Raw genomic sequence first — 17,544 nt, forward strand, 5'->3', positions numbered from 1 at the left:
GTGTTGTTGTAGGTGTGTTCACAGTACTATATGTGAACGCGGAGCGGCATAAATCGACCAGACTGGGGGGAGGCATGATGGAAATCTGGGTTAAGGAGCATAGGAGGTGCATCTATTTGGGTTACCCAGAGAAGTCGGCGGTAGCAGAATGCTACATTCGCAACGGTCATAGGATAGTCTTCGATAGCACAAAACTCGGTCAGGTTGGCCATCTGGGCCAGGTGCCTTCCACAGGTTCACCCTCCTGAAAGATGGTCTCACAACAGCCTCAGAGACTGAAATCACAGGGTTGTGAGGGTTCGTGAAGGTACCTCCATGTTCTGTCTGTCAAAGCGGGCATAAGAATCATTGAGCTCATCTTGGAGTGAAACCTTGTTGACATATATGTTGCTTGGTTTTGCTTTATAGGAGATGACGGCATTCAAGCCCTGCCACAGCTGTCGAGCGTCCTTCCGTGATTCAAGATTGGTCTGGAATTGCTACTTTACATGTGAGAGACGTTCCAGAGTTTGTACCTGGACCTCTTGTGTTTCACTTGGTCGCCAAACTTGAATGCCTCCGATCTGGTCCTCAGCAGCTTGAGGATTTCTTGGTTCATCTAGGGCTTCTGGTTGGGGAAGACTCCGAATGCTTTTGTAGGGACGCACTCATCCACAAGTGTTTTTATAAAATCCGTTGACAACTCTAGCATATTCATTCAGATCCTTTGATGAACAAAGCCCAGTCCACCGACTCGAACCAATCTTATTCCTGCCCCTCTTCCTCCACAGCCTCATCTTTGTTGTTCTTACTTCCAGTGCCTTTGCCTGTACGCAGGTAGGCGGAGGATAGCCTTTAGGACTGAGAAGGAAGGGGGTAGATGCCAGAATTAAAAAGGTGAGGGGAGGGGAAAGAGGCTAGCTGGGAGGTGATAGGTGAAGCCAGGTGAAAGGGAAATGTCAAGAGCTGGAGAAGAAGGAGAAGAGGAGAGTGGACCATAGGAGAAAGGGAAGGAGGAGAGGTCTTGGGGAAAGTAATAGGCAGGTGAGAGGAAATGAAAGGTCAGAGTGGGGAATTGAGGAAGGGGGGTGGGTTGGGAATTTGTTTCTGGAGGGAGAAATTGATATTAATGCCATTGATCTTCATTTCTCCTCCACCCTGAGAGTGGCCTTATCTTAGGACAAAAGGAGGCCGTGGACCGACACATCGGAGCGGGAATGGGAATGGGAATTGGCCACCGCGATGTCCCACTTGGGGCGGATGGTGTTGATGTGCTCATGAAGCAGTCTCCCACTTTACAATAATAGAAATCCCACATTCCCCCATCCAGCAGGAACAGCTTGTAGTGGCAGATAATCTGCTGGAATGACATACCTTTGGGAAGAAGCTGGAGTACTGAGAAGAGAACCATGCAGTTGCAAAGATAACGTGCAAACTCCACATAGACAGTCCCAGAGGTCAGGATTGAACCCGATTCTCTGGAACAAAGAGGGAACAGCTCAAGTTGCTGAACTATTTGTGGGATGGAATCTTACAGATTAACTTTATTTGTCATAACAGTTTCTACTTAAATTCCTGGGTGTTATCATTATGGAGGATCTGACCTGGGCCCAGCACGCAAGAGCAATTATGAAGAAAGCACAACAACTCCTCTACTTCCTTACAAGTCTGCGAAGATTCGGCATGACATCTAAAAGTTTGACAAACTTCTATAGATCTGGGGTGGAGAGTGTATTGACTGGTTGCGTCACAGCCTGGTATGGAAAGACCAATGCCCATGGGTAAAGACCTCCCCATAACTGAGCACATCTACATGAAACGTTGTCACAGGAAAGCAGCATCCATCATCAAGGACCCCCACCACCCAGGGCATTCAGGAAAATGAATCTCAGGGTTGTGCTAACCACGGTAATGTGCCACCCCAGTATGTGTACTGTGAATATTTAGAATGAAAATTGATACAAATCATATACCTTTGATTTCATTTATTAATTGAAGGGTATAAGAAATACAGTACAACAAAGAAAATCTTTCACGTTTTGTAAACTTTTCTCATCTCTCTTTATTCCAGCTGTGAAGCAACAAAGGCTATTTGCACAGGAGCCCCACATGGCTCAGAGTGAAGAATGTAATCACAAACTATCGTGTGTAGGTTCAAGGTAAGAGGGTAAAGTTTTGATGTGAACCTGAGAGGCAATTTAATCACCTAGAGGGTGGTCGATATATGGAATGAAATGCCAGGGTAAGTAGATTAGATAGGTACATTAACTTCATTTAACGGATACATGGGCAGGTACTTCTTCTTTATCATCATCTTCAGCAACATCTTCATTATCATCATCATCATCATCATGTTCATCATCATAATTATCTTCATCAAAATACAGTAGAAAAACTTTCTTCTAGTTGCCATCCATTAGACATAATCTTCATTATCATTAAGTGCCTGGTCGTATGACATGGGTGATCACGGTCTTTCCGTGACCATGACTGTTCTTGGCATATTTTTCTACAGAAGTGTCTTGGCATTGCCTCCTTTACAAGACGGGTGACCCCGGCCATTATCAATCCTCTTCAGAGATTGTCTGCCTGGCTTCAGTGGTCACATAACCAGGACTTGTGATATGCACCAGCTGCTCGTACGACCATCCACCCCCCGCCCCCATGGCTTCACGTGACTCTGGTTGTGGGGGAAGGGCACTAAGTAGGTGCTACACCTTGCCTGTGCCCTTCCCTTGGACAACATCGGCGGCGTGGAGAGGGGAGACTTGCAGCTTGGGCAACTGCCGGTCTTCCATTAAAAAAAAACCTTGCCCAGGCTTGCGCCCTGGAAACTTCCCAAGGCGCAAATCCGTGGTCTATCATGACTAACGGAGGCCTACACACACCTTGCCCAAGGGTGACCTGCAGGCTAGTGCAGTGAGCGTTTTGTAGTGATGTATCCCTGTCCTGCCACCTAGGTCAGCTACTTGGGAAAGCGGGGCTTCCCAACCCGGGGTCTATGGACCCTTTGGTTAATTGTAGGGGTCTGGTTGAGAAGGAAATGGGCCAAGTGCTGACAACTGGGACTAACTTAAATGGGAATCTTGGTTAGCATAGAACAGCTGGGCTGAAGGGCCTGTTTCTTGGCTGTATGAAGTTACTAAAAGTCAGGATCAGTGCTCTCAGTCCTCGGCCCTGAGTTGAAGCCTCTTCTGCAGACACCATTGGGTTTGGGTTCATTTTGAAATCTGAGACTGAAGAATTTTGTTTCCTAATAGAACTGAGGGGAATAGGGGTGGGGTGGGGAGGAAGGCTGGGTTGAAGAGTTGAGAGAACAGCAGGTGCTATGGAAACACTCAGCACTTGTGAAGGGAGGAACATTTCAGTTTGTAAGGAGCTGGGTCACAGTTCAGCTCTGCATAATAGAACAGGCTCAATAGGCTGAATGGCCTCTTTCTCAGTCTCCACCAGATTTGAAAATGTGAACAAGAAACATTCTGCAGGAAGGACTGAGCAACATCTATGGGAGAAGAAGAATTGTGGGAGAAGAGGAATTGTGGACATTACTGGTTGAAGATGTGAAAATAGGTTCAAGAGGTAAATTGTGGGATCTGTAACATAACGGACTTCTACTGATAACTAGGTATTTCAAAGGTTGTGGGTTTGAATCGCACCAGAGTCAGTACTTTTAATTTAGTTAGCCGGAAGGTGGAGAATCTGGAATTCATTGCCACAGACGGCTGTGGAGACCAAATCATTGGGTACATTTAAAGTGGAGGTTGATAGATTCTTGATTGGTAAGGGCATCGAAGGTAACAAGGAGAAGGCAAGAGAATAGGGTAGAACGGGAAAATAAATCAGCCATGATAGAATGGCAGAGTGGATTTGATGGACTGAATGGCCTAATTACACTTGTCAACTGCTTTCCACCGAGATGCAACACTGAGTGTCGTAGGAAGTCATTCCTACCTGTGGCCTCAAACTTTACAACTCCTGCCTCGGAGTGTCAGGCACCCTGAGCCAATAGGCTGGTCCTGGACTTACTTCCAATTGGCTTGATTAACTTATTATTATTTATGGTTTATATTGCTATATTTCTACACTATTCTTGGTTGGTGCGACTGTAACAAAACCCAATTTCCCTCAGGATCAATAAAGTATGTCTGTCTGTCTGTCTGTCTTATTTGTTTCCATAGATGCTGCCTGATTTGTTGAGTTCCCCCAACACTTCCGTGTGTGTCGCTCAAGATTTCCAGCATCTGCAGAATCACTGAGTCCTCCAGAACAACAGCACAGAAACAGGCCCTTTGGCCCATCTAGTCTTTGCCAAACTATTATTCTGCCTTGTCCCATCGACCCGCAGCTGGACCACAGCCTTCCATGCCCCTTCCATCCATATACCCCAAATTCTCCCAAATGTTGAAATCGACCCTGCGTCTCCCACTGGCAGCTCATTCCTCACTCTCAGCACCGCTGAGTGAAGAAGATGCCTCTCAGCCATAACTTCTAGTCTCACCCATCCTCAGTGGAAAAAGCCTGCTTGCACTGTACCCCTCATAATCTTGTGTACCCCTATCAAATCTCCCCTCATTCTCCTACACTCCGTGTCATAAACGATCTTAGAAATCACAAGATAATAATCCTGTATGTATCATTTGTTCCTGCGTCTTATGGTGTCAACACACAGGTCGCGGTGGAGAGAAGATTGCAAGTGATATAAAAACTGGCTGAGTTTAATTGAAACCATTCAGTTGATTTGAATGGTATGATATTGTTGTTTCAGTAGCTCTCTGTTCTCAATTGGCTCCGTATTTTAAGGCTTGTGTTACTGCCTGAAGTCATGTTGCAAAACAAGTTAGGAATGGTTTCCAAGATTATGACTAAACAGTAAACGGCACAAAAATTAAAGAACGACGAGCCCACACCCTTCACACGGTGATGTTAATGGAACAGGTGACCGCATCCTTATTTAAAACTTTTCTTGATGTAGTTTGTTTCTATCTGGACTTGTCACACCTTGAAACACAACGTGAACCTGTCCGACAGGTTTCTGTTTCCCTGCCCCGATATTCCAGGCCGGGAAGCTGTTATTAACAGCGATCAGGAGAGGCGACCGAACCTTGAATCGAGACTGCAGTCAGGTAACAACGGCTCTTGCCTTTTGTGCCACTTTGTGTTTCCTTAAAGCTTCCGTTGTTACTGTTTAAGAGTGCAGTCAACTTACTGCCCCCGTCTGTGTACGTAGGAAGGATTTGATGTGTGAGATGGGGCACAGGGTGATCTTGAACAGTGAGCGTCTGTGCTTTGGTATGAGACCAGATTTCTAGAAATGTACGCCTGGTTGCATCTCCGGCTGGTGTGGAGGGGCCTCTGCACAGGACCGGAAAGAGCTGCAGAGGGTGGCAAATTCAACCAGCTCCATCACGATCACGAGCCTCCAGAGCAGCAAGGACATCTTCAAACGGCGATGTCCCAAAAGGGCGGCATCCATCATTAGCACCCCCCCCCCACCCCCCCAGGAATGCCCTCTTTTCATCGCTACCATCAGAGAGAAGGTACAGGGATCTGAAGGCATCCTAGGGATAGCTCTGTCCCCTCTACCATCAGATTTCTGAATGGGCAATGAGCCCGTGAGCACCATCACATTGTTTTTTTGCTTTCCTTTACACAATTTACTTAATTATCTTATATATTATACTTATATGTAGATAGGTAATTTTATATATATGTGTCTATGTATGTGAGTGTGTGTGTAAATATGTGGATATGTGCACATATCTCAGTCGGTCAGAGTTGACCATGGATATACATCCCAGCTGCCTAGATACACAAGCCCGGGCAGTACAATGTGCAGAGCGAGCTGCTGCCCGTTTAGCAAGCTCCCCGTCTCCATGCAATGGCAGGGACCGATACAGTCTGGTACCAGCAGCATCACAGGAGTTGCCAGTCAGCATAGAACTCAATGTAGGACTGCCTCTTTCCCTCGGGGTTTACTCCCGAAGCCTTCCCCGTGAGAGGGTAGAGCCGCAAGGTAGCGGAGGTTTCAGATCAGAGTTTTCCTTCTCCGAGATGAGCTGCCAACCCCGGCTGACGAGCCCCATCTGCCCGAAGCGACTGGTTTTAGGGTGCCAGAAACCAGCCTTTGCCCCCTCTCCTGTCAGTAGAAACGGTTCCACCGGGCTCAGTAGCTAAGCCAGACGGGAGGGCCAGGAGCTGGACTTGGCTGTCAGAGGCTATTTGAGGATTTGAGGTGCACACCATCGGGAGCATTTTATAGGTAGTGGGAGCTTAACCCCATTATCCCCCCCCCCCCCAGTTTTAACAACCTTCGGGAAGAGTGTATGTGTGTGTGTGTGTGTGTGTGTGTGTGTGTGTGTGTGTGTATTTCTCGGTATGATTATTAGTAATTTTTAATGTATTACACTGTATTACTGCCAGAAAAAAATTCACACGTGCAGTATTTTAATTGTAATAAATCTGATTCGGAATCATCTATATTCTGGATTCTGTCCATGAAATCCTTGGGAGTATTCAATCTATTATCTGTCAGTTTGGAATTCTGCATTGGCTAAATTGTATGTTTAGGCAGGACTTCCCTCCCAGACATTCAGCTTTTAATCTTCTTCCCTCGTCTAGTTTCGGAAGGAATAAAGAAAGCGTGGTTACCGTTGGGATTCAGGGTGGAGGACGCTGAGGTGTGACTTGTGAGCTCAGGGGTTTGTTGCTGTGCCGTATGACACTAAATCACTCAATGTCAAATCCTCTATTTCCTTCTGGAAAACCCCTGATGAAGAGTCTCTTTATTCCTCAGAGTTCCTCCAGTATTTCACATTAACTCCTCCCGCCTTGCCAGTGCTATTCATCTCAGCCCCTCCCTGTGGAAGGGACTTTCAGACGCTCACCGCTGTTTGACTGAAGCAGCTGCCTCTCAGTTCCCTGACAGTGTCAATGCTCGGTTACGCCCTTTGCCATGGGAGTAAACATTTTCTGTTGAAAGTTATTCAAAAGCATTTTTAAATTGAAGGAATTCTTTAAGGTAGTCCTCGGCCTTCATTTCTTGAGGGAAAAGAGACCCAGTTTGCTCCTGCTTTCTGAATCTGTTTTTAATATAGTTCTTGTAAATCGTCGTTCCACCCTTGTCCATCGTCTCCGTCTCCTTTTATATAGTATAGCAGCACGAATTGTCGTGTGTTCTCTAAGGTTTGAAACTGGGCTGACATTACCCCTACTGTGGGGTGGCTTAGTGACGCATTGTCCAGGGTCAAACAGATTGGCAAGTATGACGTTGTGGCCAACTCTGAAACTTGGCTAAAGGATGGCTGCCATCGGGAGCTGAGCATCCAAGGATATACATGTATCAGAAAGATAGGTTAGTAGGCAGAGGGGGAGTTGAGGCTCTGTCTATAAGAAATAATATTAAATCATTAGAAAGGGATGACATAGGATTGGAAGATGTAGAGTCTCTATGGGTTGAGTTAAGAAATGGCAAGGGTAAAAGGACCCTAATGGTAGTTGTATGCGGGCCTCCAACAGCAGCCGGGATGTGGATTACAAAGTACAGCAGGAGATAGAAAAGCTGTGTCAGAAGGGCAATGTCATGATAAAGTAAATAGACATCCATTAGTCTCGAGAGACCATGGATTTGCACCTTGGAAAGTTTCCAGGGCGCAAGTCTGGGAGACCAGCAGCAAGTCTCCCCTCTCCATGCCACCAATGTTGTCCAAGGGAAGGGCAAGGGCCGATACAGCTTGGCACCGGTGTCTTCACATGACAGTGTGTGGTTAAGTGCCTTGCTCAACACGTTGCCTTAGCTGAGGCTCGAACTAGCAACCTTCAAATTACTAGACCAACACCTTAGCCATGGTAATGTCATGATAATCATTGGGATTTCAACATGAAAGTGGATCGGGAAAACTAGGCCAGTACTGGGCCTCAAGAGAGAGAATTTGTAGAATGTCGAAGGGTTGGCTTTTTAGAACAGCTTGTTGTTGAGCCCACTAGGGGATCGGCTGTGCTGGATTGGGTGTTGTGCAATGATCTGGAGTTGATAAGAGAGCTTAAGGTTAACAAACCCTTAGTGAACAGTGACCTCAATATGATCAAGTTCACTTTGAAATTTCAGAAGGAGAAGCTAAATTCCAATGTGTTGGTATTTCAGTGGAATAAAGGAAATTACAATGGCATGAGAGGTGAACTGGCCAAGGTTGACTGGAAAGGGACACTAACAAGAAGGACAGCAGAGCAGCAGTGGCTGGAGTTTCTGTGAAAAACGAGGGAAGTGCAAGACAGATATATTCCAATTAAGAGGAAATTTTTGAATGGAAGAAGGACACTACTGTGGCTGACAAGTGATGTCGGAGCCAAAGTAAAGGCAAAAGAGAGGCCATACAAGGAAGCCAAAGCTAGTGGGAAGATAGTGGATTGGAAAGCTTTTAAAAACTTGCAGAAGGAAACTAAAAAGGTTATTAGGAAGGAAAAGATGAATTATGAAAGGAAACTGGCGACTAATATCAAAGAAGATACTAAAAGCTTTTTTAAGTATATAAAGGGTAAAAGAGAGTTGAGGGTAGATATAGGACCAATAGAAAATGACGCTGGAGATATTGTAGTGAGAGATGCAGAGATGGCAGAGGAACTGAATGTGTATTTTGCATCAGTCTTTACAGTGGAAGGCATCTGCAGTATAACAGACATTCAACAGTGTCAGGGAAGTGAAGTATGTGCAGTAAAATTTATTACTGAGACAGTGATCAGGAAGCTTAATGGTCTGAGGGTGAATAAATCTCCTGGACGTGACAGAATGCACTCTTGGGTTCTGAAGTAGCTGGAGAGATTGCGGAGGCATTAACGATGATCTTTCAAGAATTGATCGTTTCTGGCATTGTACCAGTTGACTGGAAAATTGCAAATGTTACTCCGCTATTTAAGAAGGGTGGGAGGCAGCAGAAAGGAAACTATAGACCTGTTAGCCTGACATCAGTGGTTGGGAAGTTGTTGGAATTGATTATTAGGGCTAAGATTACAGAGTACCTGGAGGTACATGACAAGATAGGTCAAAGCCTGCATGGTTTCCTGAAAGGAAATTCCTGCCTGACTAACCTACTGCAATTTTTTGAGGAAATTACAAGCAGGATAGACAAAGGAGATGCAGTAGATGTGGTGTACTTAAATTTTCAGAAGGCCTTTGACAAGGTGCCGCACATGAGGCTGCTAAACAAGATAAGGGCCCATGGAATTACAGGGAAGTTAGTATCATGGGTGGAGCATTGACTGATCAGCAGAAAACAGAGAGTGGGAATAAAGGCTATTCTGGCTGCCGGTTACCAGTGGAGTTCCACAAGAGTCAGTGTTGCTTTTTATGCTGCTTTACGCTGCTTTTTATGATGTACGTCAATGATTTGAACTGTGGGATTAATGGATTTGTGGCTAAATTTGCCGATGATACAAAGACAGGTGGAGAGCGGGTAGTGTTGAGGAAGCAGAGAGACTTAGAAAGTTTAGGAGAAGTGGCAAATGAAATACAATGTTGGAAAGTGTATGGTCATGCACTTTGGTGGAAAAAAATAAATGGGCAGACTATTATTTAGATGGGGAAAGAATTCAAAATGCAGAGATGCAAAGGGACTTGAGAATCCTTGTGCAGGATACCCTAAAGGTTAACCTGCAGGTTGAGTTGGTGGTGAAGAAGGTGAATGCAATGTTGGCATTCATTTCTCGAGGAATAGAATATAAGAGCAGGAATGTGATGTTGAGGCACCATAAGGCACTCGTGAGACCACACTTGGAGTATTGTGTGTAGTTTTGAGCTCTTTATTTTAGAAAGGATATACTGACATTGGAGAGGGTTCAGAGAAGATTCACGAGAATGATTCCAGGAATGAAAGGGTTACCATATGAGGAACATCTGGCAGCTTCTTGGACTGTATTCCCTGGAGGTCAGGAGAATGAGGGGAGATCTCATAGAATCATTCCAAATGTTAAAAGGCCTGAACAGATTAGATATGGCAAAGTTATTTCCCATGGTAGGGGAGTCTAGGACAAGAGGGCACGACTTCAGGATTGAAGGATGTCCATTTAGAACAGAGATGTAGAGAAATTACTTTAGTCAGAGGGTGGTAAATCTGTGGAATTTGTTGCCACAAGCAGCTGTGGAGGCCAAGTCATTGGGTGCAATTAAGGCAGAGATAGATAGGTTCTTGATTAGCCAGGGCATCAAAGGGTATGGGGAGAAGGCAGGAGAGTGGGGATGACTGGAAGAATTGGATCAGTCCATGATTGAATGGTGGAGCAGACTCGATGGGCCAAATGGCCTACTTCTGCTCCTACATCTGATGGTCTTGTGGTTAACAGAGCTACTGCATCCCAGTTCCAGTGACCTGGGTTCAACCCTTGTCTCGGGTTCTGTCTGTGTGGTTTTGTATGTTTTCCTCGTGACTTCATGGGCTTCTCTCAGGTGTGTCAGTTTCCTTCCACGTCCCAGAGACATCTTGTGTGTATTATCACTGACTTACATTATGAAATCTTTTTGTTTTTGGGGGCAGCAGTACAGTGCAATATATAAAAAATGACTATAAATTACAAAAATGTGCAAGATATTTATATTTTATGTAAATAAAAAATACATGCAGTAGCACTTTATTTAGCTGTAGCCCATCCACTTCAAGGTTCGACGTGTTGTGCTTTCAGAGATGCTCTTCTGCACACCACTGTTGTAACGTGTGGTTATTTGAGTTACTGTCGCCTTCCTGTCAGCTTGAAGCAGTGGGCTAGAAACATCGACTGCACTCTTTTCCATAGATGCTGCCTGGCCTGCTGAGTTCCTCCAGCATTTTGTGTGTTTTATTCGGATCTTCAGCATCTGCAGAATTTCTCTTGCTGGCCATTGTCCTCTAACCTCTCTCATTAACAAGGCATTTTCACTCTCAGAACTGGATGTTTCAGTTTGTTTTCACACCACTCTGTGTAAACTCTAGAGCCTGTGTGTGTGGAAACCCCAGGAGATCAGCAGTTTCTGAGATACTCAAACCACCCCATCTGGCACCAACAACTATTTCATCGCTAAAGTCACTTCAATCATATTTCTTCCCCCATTCTGATGGTTGATCTGAACATCAACTGAACTCCTGAACCATGTTTTTATGCATTGACTTGCTGCCACACAATTGGCTGATTAGTTATTTGCATTAGTGAATGGGTGTGCAGGTGTATCTAATAAAGTGGCCACTGAGTGTATATTTCTATAAAATATAATTTATAAATTGTGAGCTGAGTCATAAAGTTCTGAGCTCGGTGGCTATAAGAGCAAGTTTATGACCAATGGTTGGCTTGATGAGGAATTAATTTGAGCTTTTTTGTTTCCAAGAATCACAGCAGGCACCTTTCCCCAAGGTTGAATTGAAGGGCAGATCTTATGGGACTGCACAGAAGGAGAATGGACTTCCTCCTCATCATCATGGCTGCGATTTTCCTCAGTCCTCATCCAATTGCCTCCCAGGATTGTGTGGCAAGCACTCTTCGGTTTTCAAACCTGTCGCTGCTCAACTTCAACAGGCTGGATGGAGATGCTGGCACGATCGAGCCTTTGTATAACATGGTGAATCTATACTTGGATGCAGTGCAACCAAATGAATTTCCAAAAGGTGAGACTTGATGCAGCCACACACTTTTCGTCTTCCTCCGTAGAATCTCTTGGGTTAAGTACTAAATAGATCACAGAACAATGGACTCCTGGGTCTTGTAGAGTCAGAAGCAGATTAATTACCACCGACATACACTTAGTGGCCACTTTATTAGGTACACCTGCTTGTTGAGGCAACTATCTAATCAGCCAATCATGTGGCAGCAACTCAATGCATAAAAGCATGCAGACATGGTCAAGGGGTTCAATTATTGTTCAGACCCAAACATCAAAATGGGGGAAGAAGTGTGAAATATGTGACTTTGACTGTGAAATGATTGTTGGTGCCAGATGGGGTGGTTTGAGTATCTCAGAAACTGCTGACTTCCTGGGATTTTCATGCTTACCAGTCTCTGGAGTTTACGGATAATAGTGTGAAAGCAAGAAACATCCATTGAGCAGCAGTTCTGTGGGTGAAAACATCTTGTTAATGAGGGAGGTCAGAGGAGAATAGCCAGACTGGTTCAAGCTGACAGAAAGGTGACAGTAACTTAAATAACCACACGTTACAACAGTAGTGTGCAGAACAGCATCTCTGAACACACAACATGTCAAACATTTAAGAGGATAGACCACAGTGGCAGGAAACCATAAATATACACTCTGTGACCACTCTATGAGGTGCAGGATGTAAATAATGTTGTGAACAACGAACATGATTCTTTATTCTTTATAGTTGTTAAGGTTGTTGTTGGGTGTAGTGTCCTAACCAATGCATGGGAATGGGAATGGGATGTATGTGTTGAATAAAGTTGATCCCCTGATCCTTGAGGTTTTCAGAGGTTTCCCTCTGTCGGGGTAAATGTTATGTAAACCCCCCTGCCTGACACGGGCTATTGTGGGGTGTGGTATGTTAAGCGGTGTCCCTGGCTGGAGGTCATGTTGAAAGGGTCACGGTGAATGATTGGCCACCAAGGAGAGCAGTGGAAAAGAGGGATCTGGGAATACAAACACATAATTCCTTTAAAGCGGCATCACAGATAGGTACCACCATGAAGAGAACTTTTGGTACATTGACCTTCTTAAGGGCTGTAAGACTTAGGAGCACAGTTAGGTTAATCAGCCCATCAAGTCTGCTCTCCTACTCCCTCATAGCTGATGTATTTCTTTCTATCGATCCACTCATTTATTGAGATACAGCATGGAAAAGGCCCTTCTGGCCCTTTGAGCTGCACTGCCAGGCAACCCCCGGGTTTAATCCTCGCCTAATCAGTATACAATAAACACAATTAACCTACTTTTGGACCTTGCGAGGAAGCCCACGTGGTCATGGAGAGAACATGTAGACTCCTTACAGGCAATGGTGGGAACTGAACATGGGTCAGTGGTACTATAAAGCGTTGGTATTGTAAACCATTATTATCCCTCTCATACCCATTCTCCTGCCTTCTTCCTGTAATCTTAGACGTCCTGATTAATCAATGACCTATCAAACTCTACTTTAAATATACCCAATGACTTGGCCTCCATAGCCATCTGTGGTAATGAATTCCACAGATTCAGCACTGTCTGACTGAAGAAATTCCTATTCGACTCTGATCTAAAGGGAGGTTGTGTCCTCTGGTCCTAGACTATGCACTCTCCACATCCACTCTGTCTAGGCTTTTCAATGTTCGATAGGTTTCAAACAGAGTTCCCCCTCATTCTTCTAAACTCGCGTGTATACAGGCCCAGAACTGTTAACCCTTTGTTACGAACCCCGTAACTGGGTGTCTTACCAGCAACGATAGAAGTGTCTGTTGGAGTCTGGTGATACTATTTTCAACAGTATTTATTAGTAAAAATACACAAAAATAATATCAATGCAAATATACAGATAATATCCGTCACCAATACTAAACCTAAAAGTGCAGGTATAATAATAATCAATAAGAAATAAGCACTATCGTTGTCTAGGGGATAATGAATTGTCAGATGGAAATATAAAGTTCAGTTCAGTTCATGCAGGCTGCGGTAGTTGTTGGTCACGGTGTTTCTATTGTTGGAGAGAGAGAGAACAGTAACAGCTATTGGCTTGCCAACTTTCCTTTACGATTTTGATCCGTCGATGTATGGTTGTTGTGGCCATTCACATATGACCCCTCCGTCCTTTAGCTAGACCGTTCTTCTGTGGTGGACTTGTCACCCAGGCAAGGGTGGACACACACACAAGCCCCCACTGGCCTCACTACGGACCCTTCGTTTGGTGTCCGGTCTCCCACCCTGTCTCGTGGGAGTTCTGATGCTCACTAGTGCAGCAGGTGGTCAAGAAGGCCAATGGAATGCTGGCTTTTATTGCTAGGGGGATGGAGTATAAGAACAGGGAGGTCTTACTGCAGTTGTACCGGGTATTGATGAGACCACACCTGGAGTACTGCGTGCAGTTCTGGTGTCCATATTTAAGAAAGGACATACTGGCTCTCGAGGCAGTGCAGAGAAGGTTCACTAGGTTAATTCCGGGGATGGCTGGGTTGATGTATGATGAGAGGTTGAGTAGATTGGGACTCTACTCATTGGAGTTCTGAAGAATGAGAGGCGATCTTATTGAAACATATAAGATTGTGAATGGGCTTGATCGGGGGGATTTTGGCAGGATGTTCCCAATGATGGGTGAAGCTAGGACTAGGGGGCATAATCTTAAAATAAGGGGATGCCGTTCCAGGACTGAGATGAGGAGAAATTTCTTCACTCAGAGGGTAGTGGGGCTGTGGAATTTACTGCCCCAGAGAGCTGTGGAAGCTGCTACACTCAATAAATTCAAAACGGAGATAGACATTTTCCTGGATAAAAATGGCATTCGGGGATACGGTGAGCGAGCAGGTAAGTGGACATGAGGCTAGGTTTAAATCAGCCATGTGATCTCCTGGGCCAGTTTTCGATAGCCTGGATGGGTCGGAGAGGAATTTTTCAGATTTTTTCTCCTCAATTGGCAAATTGTTTTTTTTTCCCCTGGGTGATCACATGGGTTTGGGCGGGATGAATAATAAAATAAAATGGGTGGTATGGTGCCCTGTTGTTTGGCACTGTTGCCTTGTGGGATTTGATGATAACTAGAGTTAAGATTGGATCAGCCATGATCTTGTTGAATGGCAGAGCAGGCTTGAGGGGCCGATTGGCCTACTGCTGCTCCTATCTCTTATGTTCTTATGTTCTAGCGTTTCTCCTGGTGCGTCTGAGGGGTGTTCCCCAGACCTCACTTTTATCCCCACTCATGGGGTCTCAGGTGTCAATCAGGTTGGGATGATGTAACCCAGCCCACTCTGGTTGCCCCTGAGGGGTTTCAATGAATATAACAGTACCAAGTATGCAAACCTTCTCCAAAAGACAATAGCAGTAATCAATGGTTCCGCTCTCTTTTGTTGGTAGTAGACATTCCACTTTGTGTATCTCTGAGTTGTCTCTCTCTCATTAACTTTCATGAGCCGTTATCAGTAACAACTGCCCTGGCAGAGTCCTGTGTCTCTCTCACTTCCTTGATAACAGCATCAGAATAGTAGCGATTTGCGATTCTCCAACAGGCGGGGGGGGGGGGGGGCATTGGTGATTCTGTACCCTTCTGCCCATCAGAGTTGTTCATCATTCGTAACACCTTTCATTCCCAGAATCATGTACGTGCACCTCAGGCCGAGACCCTTCACGAGGGCTGGAAAGGAAGAGGAGAGGTCAGAATAAGACTCATCACCTGCCGGACTGAACTCCCACTCCGCACACATTCTGGCTACTGTCCCCTTCCTTTCCCGTCCTGAAGAAGGGTCTCGGCCTGTTTATTCTTCTCCATGGATGCTCCCTGACCAGCTGAGTCCCTCCAGCTTTGCTCTGGATGTTCAGCATCTGCAGAATCTCTTGAGTTTCTAATCTCATCAAGACTATAGGGGAAAAATAGGAGAGAATACACTTTTATAAGGTACCTATCACCTGCCAGATTATACTCCTTTACCTTCCCCCACCTTCTTCCCCATCATTGCCTGATTTTATTATGGAGATGATGGGGTGGAGATACGTCTTTACCAAAGGAGGTGTATGGTGCTGCTTCTTTCCACTGGCCTGCAGGTCACCCTCGGGCAAGGTGTAGCACCTGCTTAGCCCCCGATCAGGGTCATGTGAAGCCATGGGAGCAGGTGGTGGATGGTCGTACGAGCAGCCGGTGCAGATCACAAGTCCTGGTTATGTGACCACCGTCAGGCAGACAATCTCTGAAGAGTAAAAGCCAAAGAGAAGGCATATAATAGAGCACAGATTAGTGGGAAGTTAGAGGACTGGGGAGCTTTTAAACACCATCAGAAGGCAAACAAAAAAGTTATTAAGAAGGAAAAGATATAAAATATAAAAGTTTCTTTTCATACAAAAGTATCGGACCACTGGAAAACTCTGCTGGAGAAGGAGAGATGGGGGATAAGGGAATGACAAATGAACTGAGTAAGTATTTTGCACCAGTCTTCACTGTGGAAGATACTAGCAGTATGGTGGAATTTCAAGGGTTCTGAAAGAGGTGACTGAAGACTGTGGAGGTATTAGTAATGATCTTTCAAGAATCAATTGATTCCAACATGATTCTAGAAGAATGGAAGATTGCAAATGTCACTCCACTCTTCAAGAAGGAAGAGAGACAGAAGAAAGGAAATTGTGGGAAGCTGTTGGGGTTGATTATTAAGGATGTGGCTTTGGGACGGCATTTGATAAAATAGGTCATCGTCAGCATGGTTTCCTTAAGGGAACATCTTGCCTGACAAACCTGTTGAAATTTTTTGAAGAAATAATAAACAGGATAGACAAAAGAGAATCCATGGATGTTGCGTACTTGGATTTTCAAAAGGACTTTGAGAAGATACCACACATGAGGCTGCTTAACGAACTAAGAACACATAGTATTACAGGAAAGCTACTAACATGGATAAAGCAGTGGTTGATTGGCAGGAAGAAAAGAACGGGAATAAAGGGGGCCTTTGTGGTGACTAGTGATGTTCCACAGGGGGCTTTTTTTGGACCACTTCCTTTTATGTTATATGTCAATGACAGATGATGGAATTGATGGCTTTTTGGCATAGTTTGTGGATGATACAAAGATAGGTGGAGGGGCAGACAGTTTTGAGGAGATAGAGCAGCTACAGAAGGACTTGGACAGATTAGGAGAATGGGCAAAGCAGTGGCAGATGGAACGCAGTGTCAGCGAGTGTATGGTCGTGCACTTCTGAAGAAATAAAAGAGTTGACTATTTTGTAAATGGGGAGAAATTTCATAAATCTGAGGTGCAAAGGGGCTTGGGAGCTTGTCATATGAGGAGTGTTTGACAGCTCTGGGCCTGTACTCATGAAATTCGGAAGAATAAAGGGTGACCCAATTGAAACCTATCGAATGGCAAAAGGCCTTGATAGAGTTGATGTGGAGAGGATGTTTCCTATGGTGGGAGAGTCTGGGACCAGAGGACACAGCCTCAGAAGAGAGAGTGTCCTTTTAGAACAGAGATGAGGAGGAATTTCTTTAGCCAGAGAGTGGTGAATCTGTGGGATTCATTGCCGCAGGCAGCTGTGGAGGCCAAGTCATTGGGTATATTTAAGGAAGAGGTTGGTAAATTCTTGATTAGTCCAGGCATGAAGGGATACAGGGGGAAAGCAGGAGATTGGACCTGAGAGGGAAAATGGATCAGCTATGATAAAATGGTGGAACAGTCTCAATAGTCTGAATGGCCTGATTCTGTTCCTATATCCTATGGTTTTATATTCTTATCACCTATCACCCCACCTGTCACCTGGGGTCACCCGTCTCGTAAAGACACTGCCCAGAAGAAGACAATGGCAAACCACTTCTGTAGAATAATTTGCCAAGAACAATCATGGTCATGGGACCATGATCACCCACGTCATACAACATGGCATAGAATGATGAAGATCTTATCATCTCTAACACCTCTGTCATCTCCTCTCATCTTC

General features: G+C 45.0%; 1 protein-coding gene across 2 annotated transcripts in view; it reads left to right on the forward strand.

Annotated features, from left to right (window-relative positions):
- Positions 1–4,828: 4,828 nt before the first annotated feature.
- The window catches only part of LOC132390963 (prominin-2-like), an 89,396-nt gene continuing 76,680 nt past the window's right edge, over positions 4,829–17,544 (forward strand). Inside the window, exons 1-2 of one of the 2 annotated variants that reach the window (XM_059963496.1) lie at positions 4,829–5,102; positions 11,324–11,600. In XM_059963496.1, coding sequence (XP_059819479.1) covers positions 11,372–11,600 — 229 coding nt within the window. In that variant the 5' untranslated portion in view covers positions 4,829–5,102; positions 11,324–11,371. The remainder of the gene's footprint in view (positions 5,103–11,323; positions 11,601–17,544) is intronic. The other variant, XM_059963506.1, reaches the window with a different exon arrangement.

The sequence above is a fragment of the Hypanus sabinus genome, chromosome 1 (assembly GCF_030144855.1).
Source record: "Hypanus sabinus isolate sHypSab1 chromosome 1, sHypSab1.hap1, whole genome shotgun sequence".
Taxonomy (NCBI): domain Eukaryota; kingdom Metazoa; phylum Chordata; class Chondrichthyes; order Myliobatiformes; family Dasyatidae; genus Hypanus; species Hypanus sabinus.